This window comes from Tympanuchus pallidicinctus, unplaced genomic scaffold (genome assembly GCF_026119805.1).
Source record: "Tympanuchus pallidicinctus isolate F22 unplaced genomic scaffold, pur_lepc_1.0 scaffold2, whole genome shotgun sequence".
NCBI classification, from domain to species: Eukaryota; Metazoa; Chordata; class Aves; order Galliformes; family Phasianidae; genus Tympanuchus; species Tympanuchus pallidicinctus.
Window position 1 is genome coordinate 11,039,805 of NW_026294721.1, and position 17,115 is coordinate 11,056,919.

Consider the following 17,115-nt stretch of genomic DNA (forward strand, 5'->3'; position numbering starts at 1 on the left):
TACAGAAAAAGAAAAGGAATATTACGACGTGTATGTCATAATCCTTCTCTTTGTATGTATATTCTTGTTATATATGTATATAACAATACGCAAGGAATTGCTCACCATCCTGACAGATGCCAGATGCACAGGTGGGTTGTCTGAACAGCATAGAGTAAGACATTCAGAGGTGGTGAAAGATAAATAATAATGGTAAATCAAACTATCATCATAAGCAGTGAAACTAAAAAGGCATGAAGATACCATGGATGGAGCACTGCAGCTGATTTTAGTTTGCTTGTAATGAACTCAGGAACATTTTAGTATGAAATCCTGAAGTGGATTTAAAACTGCATATTAATGACTACCAGAGGTCTTGCCAGCTCTGAAACAGAAAATGTAAGAATGGAGCAAATGTATAATCTTTACCCTTTGTAGTTTACTGTTGAAAACTTGAGGTTCAGGGACACTAGCAAGAGTGAATTTACGAGCATTTCACAGTTGTGCATTTATTTTTGAGCCTGTATATAATTTTTTACCATTCCCAATATCTGTCAGTGAAATCTCCTGAACTTAATGAGGCGTAGTGTGGAGAAATATCTGCTCCCACCTGTTCTGTACTTACCCTTTCCTAGTTCCCCTTGCTGACCCCTGCTTGATGATTGGAACAGACATATACAAGGGTACCTGTCCTTCCCTATCCATCCATCCTGTGCCACTCAAAATTACAGACCACTCAAAGCAGCCTAGACTGAGGATTCCCATTCTATTTAGCTGTTCTGTGCTCATTTGATGCTTTTGGTGATTGCTGTTGCCTGTTTTTGTGTCTTTGGTCCTTTCCCAGTTTAGAGATAAGACCAGAACTAAGCGTAACTCAAGCTGTGAGCAAATTGAATCTAAATGGCACACACACACACAGAAAAATGTTGGTTTCATGTTTTCTGTGGTGGAAAATAGTTTACAAAAAAGTGTTCATACTTTTATGTAACTTTGACATTTAGCTTAGTTTTGGGGCAGATCACAGCTTTCCTGGGAATCCGTGCTAATTCGTCATCTAAATTTATTAGTGTGTGTCAGTCAGTAGTAAGAGCTTAGAGTCATATTTTATAAGAAAGTTTTCATTAATATAACCATGTAGTCCAGGAAAAAAAAAAAAAAGGATGTTTAAAAATTCTTGTTTATCAGCTCTGAAGAGAGCATCTTGGCTCTTGACTCTCTGGTAAGCTGCCTGGCTGCGCTGTTCAGAAGGGCAAGATTTCTCCGTTCTCATTACCATTTTCAGCACACTTCTATTAGATGTTGCAGCCATTTCCATTTGGGATCTGACTGAAAGAGAGAATTTAGGTGAGAAATTGTTCGGCCTGGGACTGCATCTGTTTTCTGTGCTGGTGTGGCTTGAAGCCCGCTGAGAGAATACCTGACCCACTGCCAGTTCGTATGCATCCAGTTGAAAAACACCTATTGTGAGTGTTTGTGTGTAACCTGGAGGTTATCTGCAAGAAGCCCTTAATTCAGCCTAGCTGCAGTCTACGTTCGTGGCAGGACAAAGCAAATGATTCCCTTTGTTGTTCCAGCATCTTTCCTGGCTCTGGTCTCTGCAGTCCCCTCCCTACTCATCAGTTATAGAATCATAGAATCATAGAATCACCAAGGTTGGAAAAGACCTAAAAGATCATCCAGTCCAACCGTTCACCTATTCCCAATAGCTCCTACTAAACCATGTCCCTCAACACAACATCCAGCCTTTCCTTGAACACCCCCAGGGTCGGTGATTCCACCACCTCCCTGGGCAGTCCATTCCAGTGCCTGACCACCCTTTCTGAAAAGTAATAGTTGCCCTCCTTTTTTTCTGGAGTTCCCCTAAACTGTCTTCACCAGTCCGTAGTCGTGACCCTTGAGCAGGAGCTGGAGAATGTTGAACATCTGTTAACTGTCTTTGAAAGGAGGCAGGGAGCTGGGAGCTCACGGTGCAGGATTTCCAGGTACTACAGCCTACGTAATGCCGGATCCTTCGAGTGCCATCGACTGTACGTGTGAAAACTACAGACACCTATTATTTCAATATCTATGGCAGGTTTTTGTTTGTTTGTTTGTTTTTAAACAGGAGAAGCAGTGAGTAGTCAGTAGTCCAGTTTCACTTTTTCATCCTTTTTTTTGTACAAATAGATGTTCTCAGGGCAGAATACAAACTTTTAACAGTATTCTCTAGGAAGAATCTCAGGAAGGTTTTTGCCCTTAAATAGAACATAGCTGGAAGAGAACCTTTGTTCTATGTTATATTTTATAAGACTGGTTATAATTTTTGTCCTATGAAATTTCTTACCAACTCTGTGAAGCTGCTAAGGCATCATCCTTAGGTGTTATTGTTTTCTTTTCAGCTAATCATGTGTTCTGAAATACATGTAGGCATGATTCATCTTTGGTTTTCTTTTTAAATCTGTTTGGCTCTGTAATAGCAAAAAGTTATTTTTGTCTACAGTTGTGCTTTTGGTTTTTGGTAGTAACAAACATCTTCAAGGTTCCTGTTTTCATGCTTCAAGGAGTACACAGTATTATCAGAGCCTTCCCCTTGCCAGCTCTCTTTCTCTCTTTGTTTTGTTTACTGATACTTCACAGTAAACCTCTGCAGTTATCATCAAGTGCTCAGGCCACAATAACAACATTTTCCCAAAGCTTATACTCTACATTTCTCCCCTTCAAAAGCAATGAAAGATTTGTTTAACTGATTATAGTTGGCTTTTCTTTTATGCCATCAAGCCCTTATACATTTATGAATTCCTGTAGAAAATACAAAGTACCTCCAGATAAACTTTCATCATATCAAATAGATAGCTTTCTTAATCCCTTGCCCCATATTATCTCAGATACTGTTATTGCTTTCCCTTTAATAGATCTCTTATTCTTTGTGCTTTGAAAGACATTATTCACATTTGAATTTGGGAACTATCTCTCTTGCAGCCGTGCTGTGAAGAGCTCATGCTTCTGTTTCATCTGGGTAGGAGTGAAGGCAAGAGGAAAAGGGATGTGAGAGGAGTTCTGAAAATTTTGCCGAGGCATTAGCCTTTAATATAATTAATACAGCATAAAGGATCACCTGTATTCCTTGTGATGATCTGGGGAGGAATACAGGATCGTGTGTGCTGTTTTGGGCTGTGATGCTGCACCTACCCTATAAGCCATCTTTAGCATTATTGTTTTTTAAAATTCACGTTACAATCATGTAGTGGATGGGTGATACAGGAGTATAACAGCAAAAGGACTAGCATGGATAGGATAGTATTTCAAAGGAGAAGTAAAGGTACTTACCTATCTCTGAAGATCTAGGCTCACAGGAAAAACCCCACAAGAGATGGATCTCCAACCAGAGACATTTCCCCAGTGGCAGTCAGCACTTAAACGAGGTCTAAGAGAGGTGCAGCCAGTCTGCAGCCCTTCAAGTCACACAGCTGAATTGCCTTTGCCTGTGCTCTCAAGGCTCACCAGGTCCTTTCCCCAGGTGCTCAATCAGTGGTTCAGGCTGTGACTCAACAGTTACCATACAACATGTGCCAGAATGTAGACCCTGTGGTGACTAAAGCTCAGGACTGCAAACAAAATAGTAATTTTCAGTGGTATTGGTGACTGCATCAAAAATGTGAACTTTTGGAAATGGGACCAACAAAAAGAGAAAAATCTTTTCTGAGGCCATGAGCCTTTTTCTGAGGCTGACGTTATATTTTGTCTATTGCTAGGGTTTCATAGCTGGTTGACTCCTAAAATATCACTTAGTTACAGTCTGCTTGCCATTCTTCAGTGGTGTGTGCACTGATGCTGTGTGATTGATCACTTTCCTGTGATAAAACTGTAGATATCTGCATATATTTCTGCACAGCAAGTGCACGCTTTGGCAGTGCCTTTCACAACCACCGATAGTCTACATTAGGTCATAGAAGTCCAAGGCACAGTAACAATCATCGTTTTTTAAATGAGATGAGAGCTTTTCACCAGATGGCAGCTCCTTTTGAGAAAGAACATATTTTTATGCCTCGGGCTTTCTTCAGAATTCAGGAAAACATTGCTCTGGCAAGTATTCCTCTCCCAGCCCATCCTTCTGCCCAAAGTGTGGAATTCTGTGCAAAGCTACCCTGGTTTTCAAGTTGGGAGCAGGAAGCCTGGCAGAAAGGGACTGCAGATTGCAGGAATGGTGTCTGCCCTAGAAATTAATCAAGAAATCAATTGGGGGGTGTAGTAGACTTTGCAATCAAATCTCAGTAAAGTTCAGAATCCAAATTCTAGTCCAGCGAGATCTGTGTTGCTTGCCTGAATTAACATACCAGGCACATGGCCTTCATTACTGTTCTACCTCCAATTGCCTAGCTTTATTAGCCATTCTGACAGTGTGCCTTTTTGCAGTGTGCATGTTCCCTTGCATTGATGCTAAACCACAGATAGCTGAACCATAAGTGCTCTGTCTCACCTTCATTTCCCGAGGCCACTCAGTGCCCTGTTCTGTTGTTAGGCATGCTGTAGTTGCTGCACTTCCTTTGTAACACCGAGTTTCTCCTGATTTCCTTTAACAATTCTCCTCCTTTAGTTATGCTACTGTAGGGCATACCTGCAAAGAAATTCTGCTCATAGAATTGCTGCCTTTCTTCCTGCAGTGATATTGGGCTTTTATGCCTGCAGTAGTTGGTGCAGCTTAATTAATCTAAGTCATTCTAATATTAACTGTGGTGAGGCTAGAAAAGCAATAAACAGTGCAGATAAGGGATGAAATGGCTTAATATCATTAATTAACAAAACACAGAGCATCCAGGTACAAATATTACTTCTCTTCTAATCACTGGCAGTTGGATGAGACACATAGAACTGAGAAAACACATCTAAGCTCTAAATGAAGGTGTAGTTCAGTTAGGTTTTCTTTTTCTTTTCTGGTTTTAATAGCAACTTCACATCATAATTAGGAGGATGAAATTCTTGCCAACCGAGTACGTAGTTTGGACAGATTAAAGGCAAGAGGCACGAGAAATGATAATTGCTTCGTGCTCGTCAGAATTCTATTGAAAATCTGACAGGATAATTACAAAATACCTACTTTGCAGAATGTCTAGGCAAATTTTTAAAGAGCTATTTAAAGTTGCTCGTTTACAGTCTGTCTGAAAAGTTTTTCCCCCTCTTTTGAAATAGTTCAGAGCCATTTAGAAGTGTTGTACATGTACAAATATAGACCTTATTCCCATGTGCATGCCTGGCTGCATTCTGCTGCACACCCCCAAAGAAAATTACCCATCATTTTTTTGCATTACCCCCTCATCCATCGCCCACATACTCACCCTTAACTGATTATTTCACCTGATGGAAAGTGTAACCCTGTTGCTTTCAACAGGCTGAATCATAGCTATAGATAAATGAACTGAGAAAAAAAAACATCCCAATGGACTGCACAAAAAAGTCTGTTTTGACTGACAGCAAAAAGTTGTTCTACTTTCAGCACATCTCATCTTAGACGGCATGGTGGTGTTGGGTTGATGGTTGGATTTGATGAACTTGGAGATCTTTTCCAATGTTAAGGATGCTGTGATTCTGTGAAATGGCTTTTCTTCACCTGCTTTTGTAACTTGGAAGTCAGGCTCACCAAATTGCCAGTTTTCAAAGAATATTCTAGACATAGCTGCCAGAACCATACTGACTCACAGCATGGTTCTGGCCTTGGAGGTGTTAAAGAAACATGTAGATGTTGTAGTGAAGGACATGATTTCATGGTTAGCAAGAAACATTGGTGATAGGTGAACAGTTGGAGGATTGGATGATCTTAGAGGTCTTTTCCAACCTTCGTAATTCTAGGATTTTACTGGTAACTGAAGGACTGAAATTTTGACTTCCTGCTGAACTTCACCACGTGAGGTCATTTGAATCACAGGGCTACAGAGTTCTGTAGAAAGGCCATGGAATGGCCCAGAGCTCCTGTAGGAGTTGACTTATGCCTTTATGTTCTCTTCAGCCATCTGTGTCCAGCTATAGGACCTGACACCAGCACCACCTGGTCTCCTCGGTTCCGAGGTCTGGCAGGGCTAGAATTTGTGAGGGATTTTTGGGGAAGGATGAAGAGATCTTGGTTAGTATAATGGGCTTGTAACAAACGAGGTGAGGTTCACAAAAAAGAGTTGTTTCAATAATGGCAATTCAACATGAGTCATCAATATCATTATTGTAGACAACCAACAGGGGTGTCATGGCCCTTGTACACCTCCTGTGTGACAGCAACAACTGCATTTTTTGTTACGTTCAAGAAAACAGGATGTGGGAACCCCAGGATGGATGCCCACGGGTGAGCAGCCTTGCTGTTCTGTAGCTGTAGTCAACTGCATGCTGTATTTTATGTAGTTTCCCAAAGAGATGCTTTGGGACCACAGTGATAAGGTTAATTACTGTAAATTTGAAGCTTATGTTTGTATTTTTATATGAAGATAAGATAATCTTCATAGAAAGATGAAAGAGAAAGGATAAAGGTGCTGGGCATAGAATTAATTCTATTTTGTGTGCTTCTGTGTAATGGATTACCTTCTTTCACAAGAAATACACAGTACAGGTTGTGTAACAAAGTGTTTCTTCTGTAGAATTCTGATCTCTCCCTTGCTTCTTTTTCTTTAAACAGTTTATGAAGAACCAGAAGACCCCAGTAATAGATCATTTTTTTCAGAAATTATCTCTTCAGTGTCAGATGTCAAATTCAGTCACAGCGGTAGATACATGCTAACAAGAGATTACCTCACTGTCAAGGTTTGGGATCTGAACATGGAAACAAAGCCTGTAGAAACGTACCAGGTAGGTGTCTCCTACTGACCACCTCTTCACTGAAATGCAATGATAGAAAAACATTTCTCTGTTAAAAAACCGTAGGTTTTCTTAAGCTTTTCCTGCTTGCTTTGAGTAACTGCAAGTTAAGAGTTGTTAACCATTGTGATTGAAGTGCTGATACTGGAATCCTTGCAGTTGCAAAAGGACAATTTCAGCAGTAGTAAAGAAAGATGTGCAACTCCTAGGGAATCGGGATAACAGTGTGGAATGGGCTCTTGAAAGAGAAACAATGCTTCCAGCAAGGGAAATCATCTCTTCACTTTGGCATCCATTTTCAGTTGATGTATTCTACTATTAACATTTGAAAGCAAGTGAGGAAAGGATGTTGTGAATTGATTAGCGTTCTGCTCCCTCTGGGACTGCTGAGAGTTTACACCTTTATCATTTCAGAACTTTTTTCAAAACTTCACTATACATTTCTCCCTCGTGCCTAGTTCTAAAAGAGATCGTTGTTAAACCCTGACATTACCACTGACACAGCACTTCGTGAATGCCAGACAGACACATCTGGTTGCCTGAATTCATTGTGATATTATCCAGACAAAATGCCAGTGGCTGCAGCCAGTGCTGCGTTTGTGCTCTGACATCTGTTCTAGTTGGCAGTGGAAGTCTGAGCTTGTGACTCTGCCTTCAAAAGGGACAATGTGTCTGGGACACAGAAAATGCCTGTAACAAACATGCAGTGAGAAAAAGCTGTTAAGCTACCTACAGAAGAATGTGAAAAGAAGGGAAAATGTCTTTCATGTGGCTTATGCATAGAGATGGTCCTGCAGTACTGTGGAACTTCGTGTCCAGTGGCAAGTGGGGCACAGCAGTTCACAGTAACTACTATGAAGATTATATTTAACATAATATATAAGGAGAATTTGGTGGTGAGTCTTGTCAAAACAACCATCAGTAGTATTGGAGGTGGTTATTAGAAAGTGTTCAGTAGACAATGTGGGCAATGTTTTCCAGTGCACCCGTTGCATTTCAGTGGATACCCTGTGCTGTATCTCCTGTTAGCATTGGGAACTCTGAGCCTGTGTATCTTTAAAATGACAGAATTGGTTTTGCTCTGAAAATGGCAGTGTTTGCAATGCTAAATGTGTTTGAAAAGTTGATATGCTGTAAAAATCGAGTGGGGAGGGTAAGAGTGAGACAGTGTTTTATAGAAAAGAATTGTATCTCAGGTTTTAGGAACTTAGATAATATATTATTTTACATTCATGCTAATGGAGTAGGCAACCTTCTCCCCAGAGAGGAATAGCTGGTCAAGCCAACCTGTTCATCTTGGCTTTGACATCTGCTTTTATTTCCTGCTGTTGCTAGCTATGAAGCAAGCTGGCCACCTTTAAATCAGTCTGACACCCAACAGTGGGGCCAATTAAAAAGTTACATTTCTCCATGCTGAGATGTGGAAATTGATTATAATGTGAATTTCTCAGTACTAGGTATTGCAGTCAGAACAAAGAGAACAGAACTGTCTTCTGGCTGCATTACTTCAATCCAGAGATTGCCTTTCTTTTTCAGTGCTTTGTGAAGAGCATGCAGATGCAGTGTCAGGTGCTGTAACCCAATGAGGAGAACCCACAGCTCAGAGGCCTTAGGAAACCCATAGCATAGGGCCGTGTAGGATTCACACAGTCCAACCGCTCTCAGCAACCTCTGATCTTTTTTCAGCTGCAGAGTTGTTATCAGTGCTGTGGCCAAAAGACTGCTATTGCATCAAGCAGCTGTTGCAGAAACACTTTATCTGCTGACAGTGATTCAAACATGGTTGTCTTCTGTTTATGCTTCACATAGAAGAAAAAAAAAATAGGCAGAGTATGGTGCCCTGGACAGCACAGAGAGCAATACAATAGAGTTGCCAGTGCTTGAACATTGCAAGGCATCCCTGCCTGAAAGGACGCTCTTTTCCTGCTGCCCAGGTGAATGATTCCAGCAGAACCATACCAGCAGCTACCAGAGGTGAATATGTTTGGAGCTGATAATAGCTTGATCCGCTTTTGGCAGGGTTTATTGTGTAGGGATTTGGACTAATGTGTCACTTAAGCACAATTCTTGATTGTTAATAGTTGGTCCCAGTGAAATAGCTCCCCACGTAGTCGTATTGCTGTGTAATTCCATAGCAGAAAATGACTTGATAATTCCATGAAGGTCTGACCTAGAACAGCACAGTGAAGGAAGGGAGAATGCCTGGGGTTAGTAATGAATTTGATTGGGATTGGGATGTGGAAAGAACAATGTGCACAGATGAAGCAAATCTGATTTTACCCCCAGTCTGTTGTGGCAGATGAGCATGAATGCAAGGTGAAAGTTAAGTGCTTTCTGTTGGATTTTCCTAGTCTCTGAGGGTCTGAATGTGGTCAAATGTGGTGACCAAAGGGCCAACAGGAAGAGCAGTCTGCTGTCCCAGGCCATTTGGGAGTCAGCCAAGAAAAAGGGGCTGAGACCTTGAGGAAATCAGCAAGACAACCGAGAGAGAATATGCAAAATGCTTCTTGGCAGAGCTGATGAAAGGCACAGCTCTGAGCTGTGGAGTCGGACACGCATTGCAGAGGGTGTGTGCATTACAGTGGTCATGACAGATGGCTGCTGGAAGTGGGAACTAAGGAGGCCTAGAAATGGCAGTCAGCAGGCAAATATCATCTGCTTTCTTTACCTGCCTTAACCTTTGTGTTTCTTCCACGTACTGGGAGCTCACAAACGTGGTAATGGAAAGAGCTCCAGTTCTGTAAATGATGGTGGTAGCACAAAAAGGCTCTAAGTAAAGAGAAAGTGGAAGGATTTAATTACAAAGGGTGCAATAAACTGCATCAGTTCCGAATATTCTGACCTATGAGGTAAATGCTCTTCAGGGCAGAGGAGGGTGCTGGGGGTGTGCAGGAAGAATAGCAGTCAGCAGACCCTTATTCAGATGGCCAGGAACAGAGCAGTTTGTATGGACCCACAAAGCCAGTGCCCCTGTGCCAGAGCTCAGCAGTGCTGTCGGGTTGCTGTGTGTCCCTGGAGGCCCTCCACACAGCTTTGTTTTACAGTTTCTGCAACTGCTAGAAGAAAACACCAGGAATGAGAGCGCATCCATAAATTCACCTAGGCAGGGGTTCTCTAGCTCATTATTTCCATGCAAAAGGAAACCAATCATCCAGAAGGAAAACTAATCAAATTCAGCAAAGGGCTGAAACAGTTTGCGTGAGGTCTGTCTCTTTATGAGAATTCTTATTCAACCCAGAGGAGAGGTCTTCTCCTGGTTAATCCCACTTTTCAAGTATTTATGTGAGGATGTACAGTGTTGTTTTTAAGTCTCAGCCAAATAGTAAATGTCCTTGGGCTAAATTAGTGTTCTAATTCGCAGCCTATGGAACTGCAGCCTAGTGCTGTATTTTGCTTCTGAAATACCTTACCCAAATGTATGTATTACCACACGCGACAGGTTCTTTAAATGGAGCCAGGTTCCTTCTGCCACAAGAAGCGATAATCCACTTATTTTGGAATGTGACATATTTGTTACAATTTAAATTAGATTTCGTGCACGTTAATTAGCACATCTAGGGCATCAGGTGGTGAAACATCTTTGGGAATTAGGCTGGCATTGAGAAAATCAGCCAAGCGAGAAACAAGTGTGTTGTGGAGGGGTGGTTTGCAGCCTGCTGAGGAAGGTATGCTTCATGCCTTCCTGCAGCAATAATTCTGCAGCACCTGGTTAATTGGGTTGTGGGAAGGCGTGGATAGCTTCTTTAAACACAGTATCTTCTGCAGAGTCACCAATCTGTGCAGCATAATTTGCAAGTGACTGCGAGAGATAAAGCAGGGAGTAGGGGGCTGGCTTTGGAGTTGGTTGTGTTGTTTCATGGATCACAGCTGCTGTTTTCTACAAAACAGGTCCACGATTACCTTAGGAGCAAGTTGTGTTCCCTCTATGAAAACGACTGCATCTTTGACAAGTTTGAATGTGCGTGGAATGGATCAGACAGGTAATCCATCCTTATGTCCACCATTGCCTTCATTTAGCAAAAGAGCACCCTCCATAGGATGGACCACTCGAAAAGTAAGGCATTACGTATGGTTATTTTCCATATAAATTTCTATCTCTGCATGGTTGCGCTCAGGCTGATAGGAGGCACGTGGTTATTGGTGTAGCTTTGTCTCCAGCATCCATGGACATGATGCATATATATATTTTTAATCTTGGCTCATGCCTTATGGGAAAACAAATTCTTTTTTTTTTTTTGCCTAAAAAGGTAGGTACAAGAATTGAAAAGAATGCAGGTGATGCACACAGTCTCAGCAGCGTACTGAGGAAGCTTACGTGTGATCCTGCGTTTACATGAGCTCTTTCCAAAATCCAGTCCACTTATTGAAAATGGGGAGAGAGAAAAAGCAGAGACAGACCACTGATTCTCTGCAAACTGCTGCCACCTTCACACTGATTCTTCTGCAGCTTATACCTTATGTGCTCCTCGGTTTTATGAATGCAGGGAGTGGGTCCTGTGTGTATCTTGATTACAGCATCTTGTTAAATCTTTTCACAAGAGATACTGACACAAATGAGAAGGAGAGAGAGGGAGGGTGGAATTCAGCAGTACCTTATTGCTCGCAGATAGTGGTGGTACTTTGGGCAGTGGGGATGTTGCATTATAAGAACTAGGCAGCCTAGAGGACAGGGATGATAAAAATGAGTGAATCCAGGAGTATAAAGTAAGGTGAGGATTTTAGCTGGAAGAAAGCGCGAAATTCCATTTTGCCAATTGAAAACAACTCATGGGGACATTCATACTCCATGGAAGGGATTAGCAGACTGTAGAATGCATGAGAGAGGGGGCACAAGCCAGGTTTGCATGGCACACAGTGACTCGTTGGCTCAGTACAGCTGGGAGCCAAAAGGCAAGTGCTGCCAGTCAGTTTAGCATGCTCAGAGAGCTTGGAGCTGTGCCTTCAGCTCACTTAGCCTCACCTTTGGGGAAAGCAGTCCATCTCATGTCACAGGGAGCAGGGATGCATGCCTCGGTAATATTTGCTCACCAGGATTAACTCAGTGTTGAGTGTACTCCATGATACAAACTGCAGGCCATTTAAAAAGATGTAGATGGACCACCCTGGACAACATGCTTCCTAGATTATCATTGCACTTGGGATACCAGCAGTTGTTTTCAGTGTGGTCAGAAAGTGGGAACAACCCACAAAAATATGAGGGGAAGAGCCTGGTTTTGGAGCTTCTCTCTGACCTCCCAACATCATGCATGAGAGAATGGGTTGACTCCAGAGATTCTGAGTGCTGCTTGGTCCTGCCTGGTAGTTTGGTTCTACTGGAAATACCAAAGTAAAAGCCTTTCAGTGGTGCTGACCGCTGTCTAAATCTGATATGAAGAATCACACAATCATAGAATAGAAACACAGAATCAGTTGAGTTGGAAGGGACCTTTAAGGGTAATCTAGTCCAGCTGCCCTGCAATGAACAGGGACAAATCAAATAATTCAGATATTCTGAAACCTGAACAAACATTCAGGCCATTCAGGTCCTTTCAGACCATTTTGCCTATCCTCAGAGGGAGTTCCCAGTATGTTGTGCAGGATGGGCAGCCACGTGGCTCAGAGTCCTTCTGCCTTCATCGCATGAAGTGCTGCCATCCACGCTGATGAAGCAAGACCACTGTCTGAATGGCTGCCTGCTAATAACACAAGTTTTATTTAATAGCAGGATGTAAAATGAGTGTAATATTTTAGCTCCTACCTGACAGATCAGAAAGATCAGCGCAGTAAGTAATTATTAAGTGGAAGCCTTGCACTGTGAGGGCTTAATTTGTTGTACTGCCCAAACATCAGGGGGTTGTTAGCCTTGCACAATTACCAGATCTGTCACTAAGCACAATATGCTGCTCTTTAGTGTAAGGAGGCATTCTGTAGAGTGGCTGGAACGTTTGACAGAAGATAAGGGTCTGCTCTAGTTTAGTTGTTTCTTTTAAGAGTCAAATATACCAGTGCTGATGCTCATCTTTTGAGATGATGAAATTCATATTCAGTCTTCTGAGCTCCTTGCTTCTGTGCACAACAAACATTTTATCATTTTGCTACATACTACAAGATCATTTTGGCTTTGGTGGATCATAATTTACATTACATTTGGGTACCAGCAGCTATTAGAGAGCAGTTCATTTGAATAGTTAAGTCACTTACTTTGATCCTTTGGTGTATGTTTTTCAACAAAGCCTTTCTGCTAAAGGTAAGCAATGCTTACTAACTGTGGTATTCCTAAGAGATGCTATAATATAATGTTTATGGCATTAAATCATATTCATAGCAGTAATAATTGCAGTTCTAAACATGTTACTTCTATCCTTTGCAGAGTTTACGGTGACAAGATAAAGTGAAAAGCTTGTTCATTTAAAAATGAAAGCATGCTTATTACTTGGGATAAAATAGTTTTTATTAATTTTGTCATTGTTAAGGAGTTAGCGTAGGCAATGATAGAACCTGATGGTGAGGCTGCTTACAAAAAAATCAATGTTCGTGAGCTCTGATTAGAACGTGATTGATGCTCAGTTTCTCCAATGAACAGGAACTAATCTGATCAGACAGAGCCTATCTCATTTGCTGAAGGGCACATTAATCAGCAGGCACTTGGGCAGAAACAGTGGTCAGGGAGAGAGTCAGGCAGAGGTCTTACGGTAATTCAGCCAGATGAGCACATATTATCTGTGGTGGAGTATATTACACTAAAATCATGCCATCCTTATTGTATATACATCATTACGTGACTGTGGAGATACGTGGGCTCTGCTTTGTATGTCACTTGCGTTTGATTCTTCCATTCAACTCCAAAGTCAAGGCTTTCAGTGACAACCCCCAGCACCCTGCTACTTACCCGTTCTTTTATTCAGTTATACCTCAAAAATTAGTATTTATAAATCTTTTCTTGTTTGTTTGTGACATACTGAAGAAATAAGTAAAAGAAAAATTAATGTAGTGCATTCTACATAGTAGCACATGCATACCTGAGTGACCGTTCTGTTTTTAAGACTGCACTGAACGGTGTATGGCAGGCTTCTGAATGCCATCACCATTAGTGCTGTGCTGTAAGCAGATGAATGAAGCCACACAGCACTGTGCAGTCAGCCCCTCCCTGCTGAAATGCCAGTCATCCTGGGGTACAGCCACCAGCCTTCGCTCTGTCAGGTGGCATTGGCAGGTCCTGGGGCACGGGCCGCTCACCGCCTGTTCCTGGTGGCACTGCGCTCTGTTCTGCTGGGGGACATCGGGGCTCGGCATGACTCATGTTAGCCTGGGAGGGCTGGGAGTTCCTCTTGTTTCCAGTCTTAACCACAAGCAGGGTTTGAACAGCTGGTCTTTAAGGTCCCTTCCAACCTAAGCCGTTCTGCGATTCTCAGGATCGTCACAGGAAGATGTAAGGCCTTGCGTGTTAGTCCTAGAAGGTAGCAGGGTAGATTAGATGGTATTGAAATCTTGCAGGTGTGGGGGCTCAGCATAACTGGGCAGATGGTTACAGGTGAAGGAAATGGCCCCTTCCATGTTGGGTGCCTGGAGGGGCAGCTCTGCAGAGACTCAGGACAGCAGTCTGGAGGCAGCTGCGGTGAGCGCTGCTCTGATCCAGTGGTAAGTCTCCCCCTCAGAGCCTTAGGGGGCAGGCAGCGCTGGTTTCATTTTTCCATGGTCTCTCAGCCTGCCCTGTGCTGGCCATTGAAGCTTTCCCAGACCTTGCCTCGTCTCATCCTGTGAGCTCTTGACTGGCAGTGAAGGGGGGAAGCTCTGACATGAGCTGGACTTCTCTGGACAATAGAGATCTATATATGAAGAAGAAACTGTCACGCAGCTCAGAAGACTGATCTGAGCCAGAATTGGCCCAAAGCAGGTTTTAAAACCTAAACAGAACAGTGTATGATTGGGTTTTTAAGCAAGCCCTAATTCTAACTGATAATCCCAGAGCTTCAGGGTCAAGGCAGCTGAATCAAGTTGTAGTGATTAAAACTGTCTGTGTGCTGGGAAGGGCTGCTACATGGATGATATTAAAGGGCTTGGCTTGCAGTAAAGAAATCTGAATAAAGTAGGGGAGTAACAGAGATTTGAGAAAGGCAAAAGTACGCCGGTTCTCAGTGACTGACTGACTGAGGAAAGCTCAATGGCTGAATGTAGTGTGGAAAAAGACCTCACTGCAGTTCAGTATAAATGGTGAGGGCCAGTTGGACACACCTGAGGTTGGCGGAACAGGAAATACGTTGATGTTGGACTGCGATGGATTTTTCCTTCCTCCTGTAAGAATACATTTGTTCTGCTTGTAAATAATGGCTAAACACTTTGTGCTCAGAGATGTAAATTTAGCACAGCTGCCAGGGAGGTGGTGGGGTCACCATGCCTGGAGGTGTTCAGGAACCGTGGAGATGTGGCACTGCGGGACGTGGTCAGTGGGCGTGGGGTGGTGGCTTGGTGGTTGGAATGGATGATCTTGGTGGTCTTTTCCAATCGTAACGATTCTGTGATTCTTGGAGCCTACTTGGAGCAGTGGGCAGAGAGGAAGGCTCAGCTCCCATGGGGTTAGAGCCTCTTAAAAAAAAACATACACATATATTTGTATATTTAGTTATTAACTCATTATTTTTTTTAAAAGCAGCTTTGCTCCTGCGTGCTCCTTAGGGTGCACTGCTGTGTTGGGAGCCCTCAATGTCCCTGCACAGCTGAGGTGGTCCCTCTGACTGTACTTCTGAGTGAGATCAGAGGTTCAGAGGCTCTCAGCCAGGGCTCATTTGGGTGCTGCCTCAGGATTCTGTGGGTTGGGGTGGGGGACTTCTGGGTGGGGAGCTCTGGTTTCTTGGACCAGCCTCACTGGGAAGGGTGTGGGTCAGGAGCTCGTGGTAACACTGCTATGCAGAGCAGGTAGCCAGAGATACAGCGCAGGCACTACCTATATTCAGCTGCTATTTCTGTATACACAGACATACATATATAAATCCTCCTTATGGCATACATTCTGTCACTGTACATTACATTTTCCTGAACAAGAATAAATTGCAGGGTTGCATTGAGTTCTTACTCTCTTTAATGTTATTTTAAGCAGCAGGTAAGGTTATAATCCATCTGGGTTTGTGACCTTGAACAAGAATGGACACTTTCTCATTTCCATAATGCTATTTTTTACTGAGCCATTAAAATACAGAAAAACAGGGCCAGCATGAAAAGAAGTCATCTACATACGTTAAAAAAAGCCCTACGATGAATCCAACCAGAGGAAACAGACTTTAAAAAATATATGAGCTGAAGAAATTAAAACGCAAATGGACTGTAAAAGCAGCTTTACTGCAAGCAAAACCTAAAAAAAGATTTTTGACAAGCACTTATCTGTGCTGTTGGTGCATTGGTCCATTGCCTGCGTGAGCACCGCTCCCCTGATGAGTTCTGGCTGCATCTGGTGCAGGGGCTGCATGCCCAGGAGCACCAATCCCCTACTGCAGCTCTGCAGGCTCTTGGGGCCTTGCAGCCCCAGCTCAGACCTCCCCCCCCCGTGCTGGGCTGGGCTGTCAGCATCACAGTCATGGTAGTGCGGGGATAGGAAACCACCTCTGCTTTTTGATGTTGTGAATAACCATCGTAGCAGGAGCCCCGGCGACGAGGCGCAGTGATTTGGAAGGAGTGAAACATTAGATTTACTGCTGTTTATTCAGTTTCTGAAGTGGGCACTAATCTTGATCAATAGGCTTTCTGCAGCTTCTGGGATACGTTTTATCAAGCTGTCAGGCTGCCTGTTCTTTTGTTTAGCCCATGAGATTGCTCAGGTGCAGCTCAATAAGCAGCACAGCGCCAGGTGAGGCAGGGATGGGGTGTGTCTGCAGACAGCCCCGCTGCAGCTGCTGCTGCCCATGGACAAATGCCTCTGGTGTCCGGCCTGTCAGCTGGCTGCATGCCATCAGCAGACTGCGGAGCAGGATGGAGCTGCGTTGCTCATTTGTACTGCGGCAGCTCCTGAAGGCTCCAGAGCAGATGAAGGTGATGCTGGCTGCGAGCTGTGCATGCAGCATAGGACAGACAGCTCCTCAATGCAGGAGCACCAAATCTGATGAGCTGGTGTGCAGGGCAGAGAGCACAGCTCGCACTTTGCATTGTGCCACTGCTGGGTGTGCAGCTCTGTTGGCTGGCTGAGCAGATCCCCCCAGGCAGGAGACAGCAAAATATGAAAGCAGTGCGGCTGTCACCCGTGGTGGAGATTAGTTTGTTAAATGCAGAGTGCGTGAAATACGCTTGTTTGGCTGTACTGAGCAGGCAGATATCGACTGACTGCCTACATCTGTCTTCGAACTCGGTGTGCAGCTC

General features: G+C 43.3%; 1 protein-coding gene across 9 annotated transcripts in view; it reads left to right on the plus strand.

Moving 5' to 3' along the window:
• The window catches only part of PPP2R2C (protein phosphatase 2 regulatory subunit Bgamma), a 169,986-nt gene that overhangs the window by 150,240 nt on the left and 2,631 nt on the right, over positions 1 to 17,115 (plus strand). For all 9 annotated transcript variants that reach the window (XM_052681809.1, XM_052681814.1, XM_052681818.1 and 6 more), the window contains 2 exons: positions 6,614 to 6,783; positions 10,681 to 10,772. In XM_052681809.1, the coding sequence (XP_052537769.1) occupies positions 6,614 to 6,783; positions 10,681 to 10,772 (262 nt within the window). The remainder of the gene's footprint in view (positions 1 to 6,613; positions 6,784 to 10,680; positions 10,773 to 17,115) is intronic.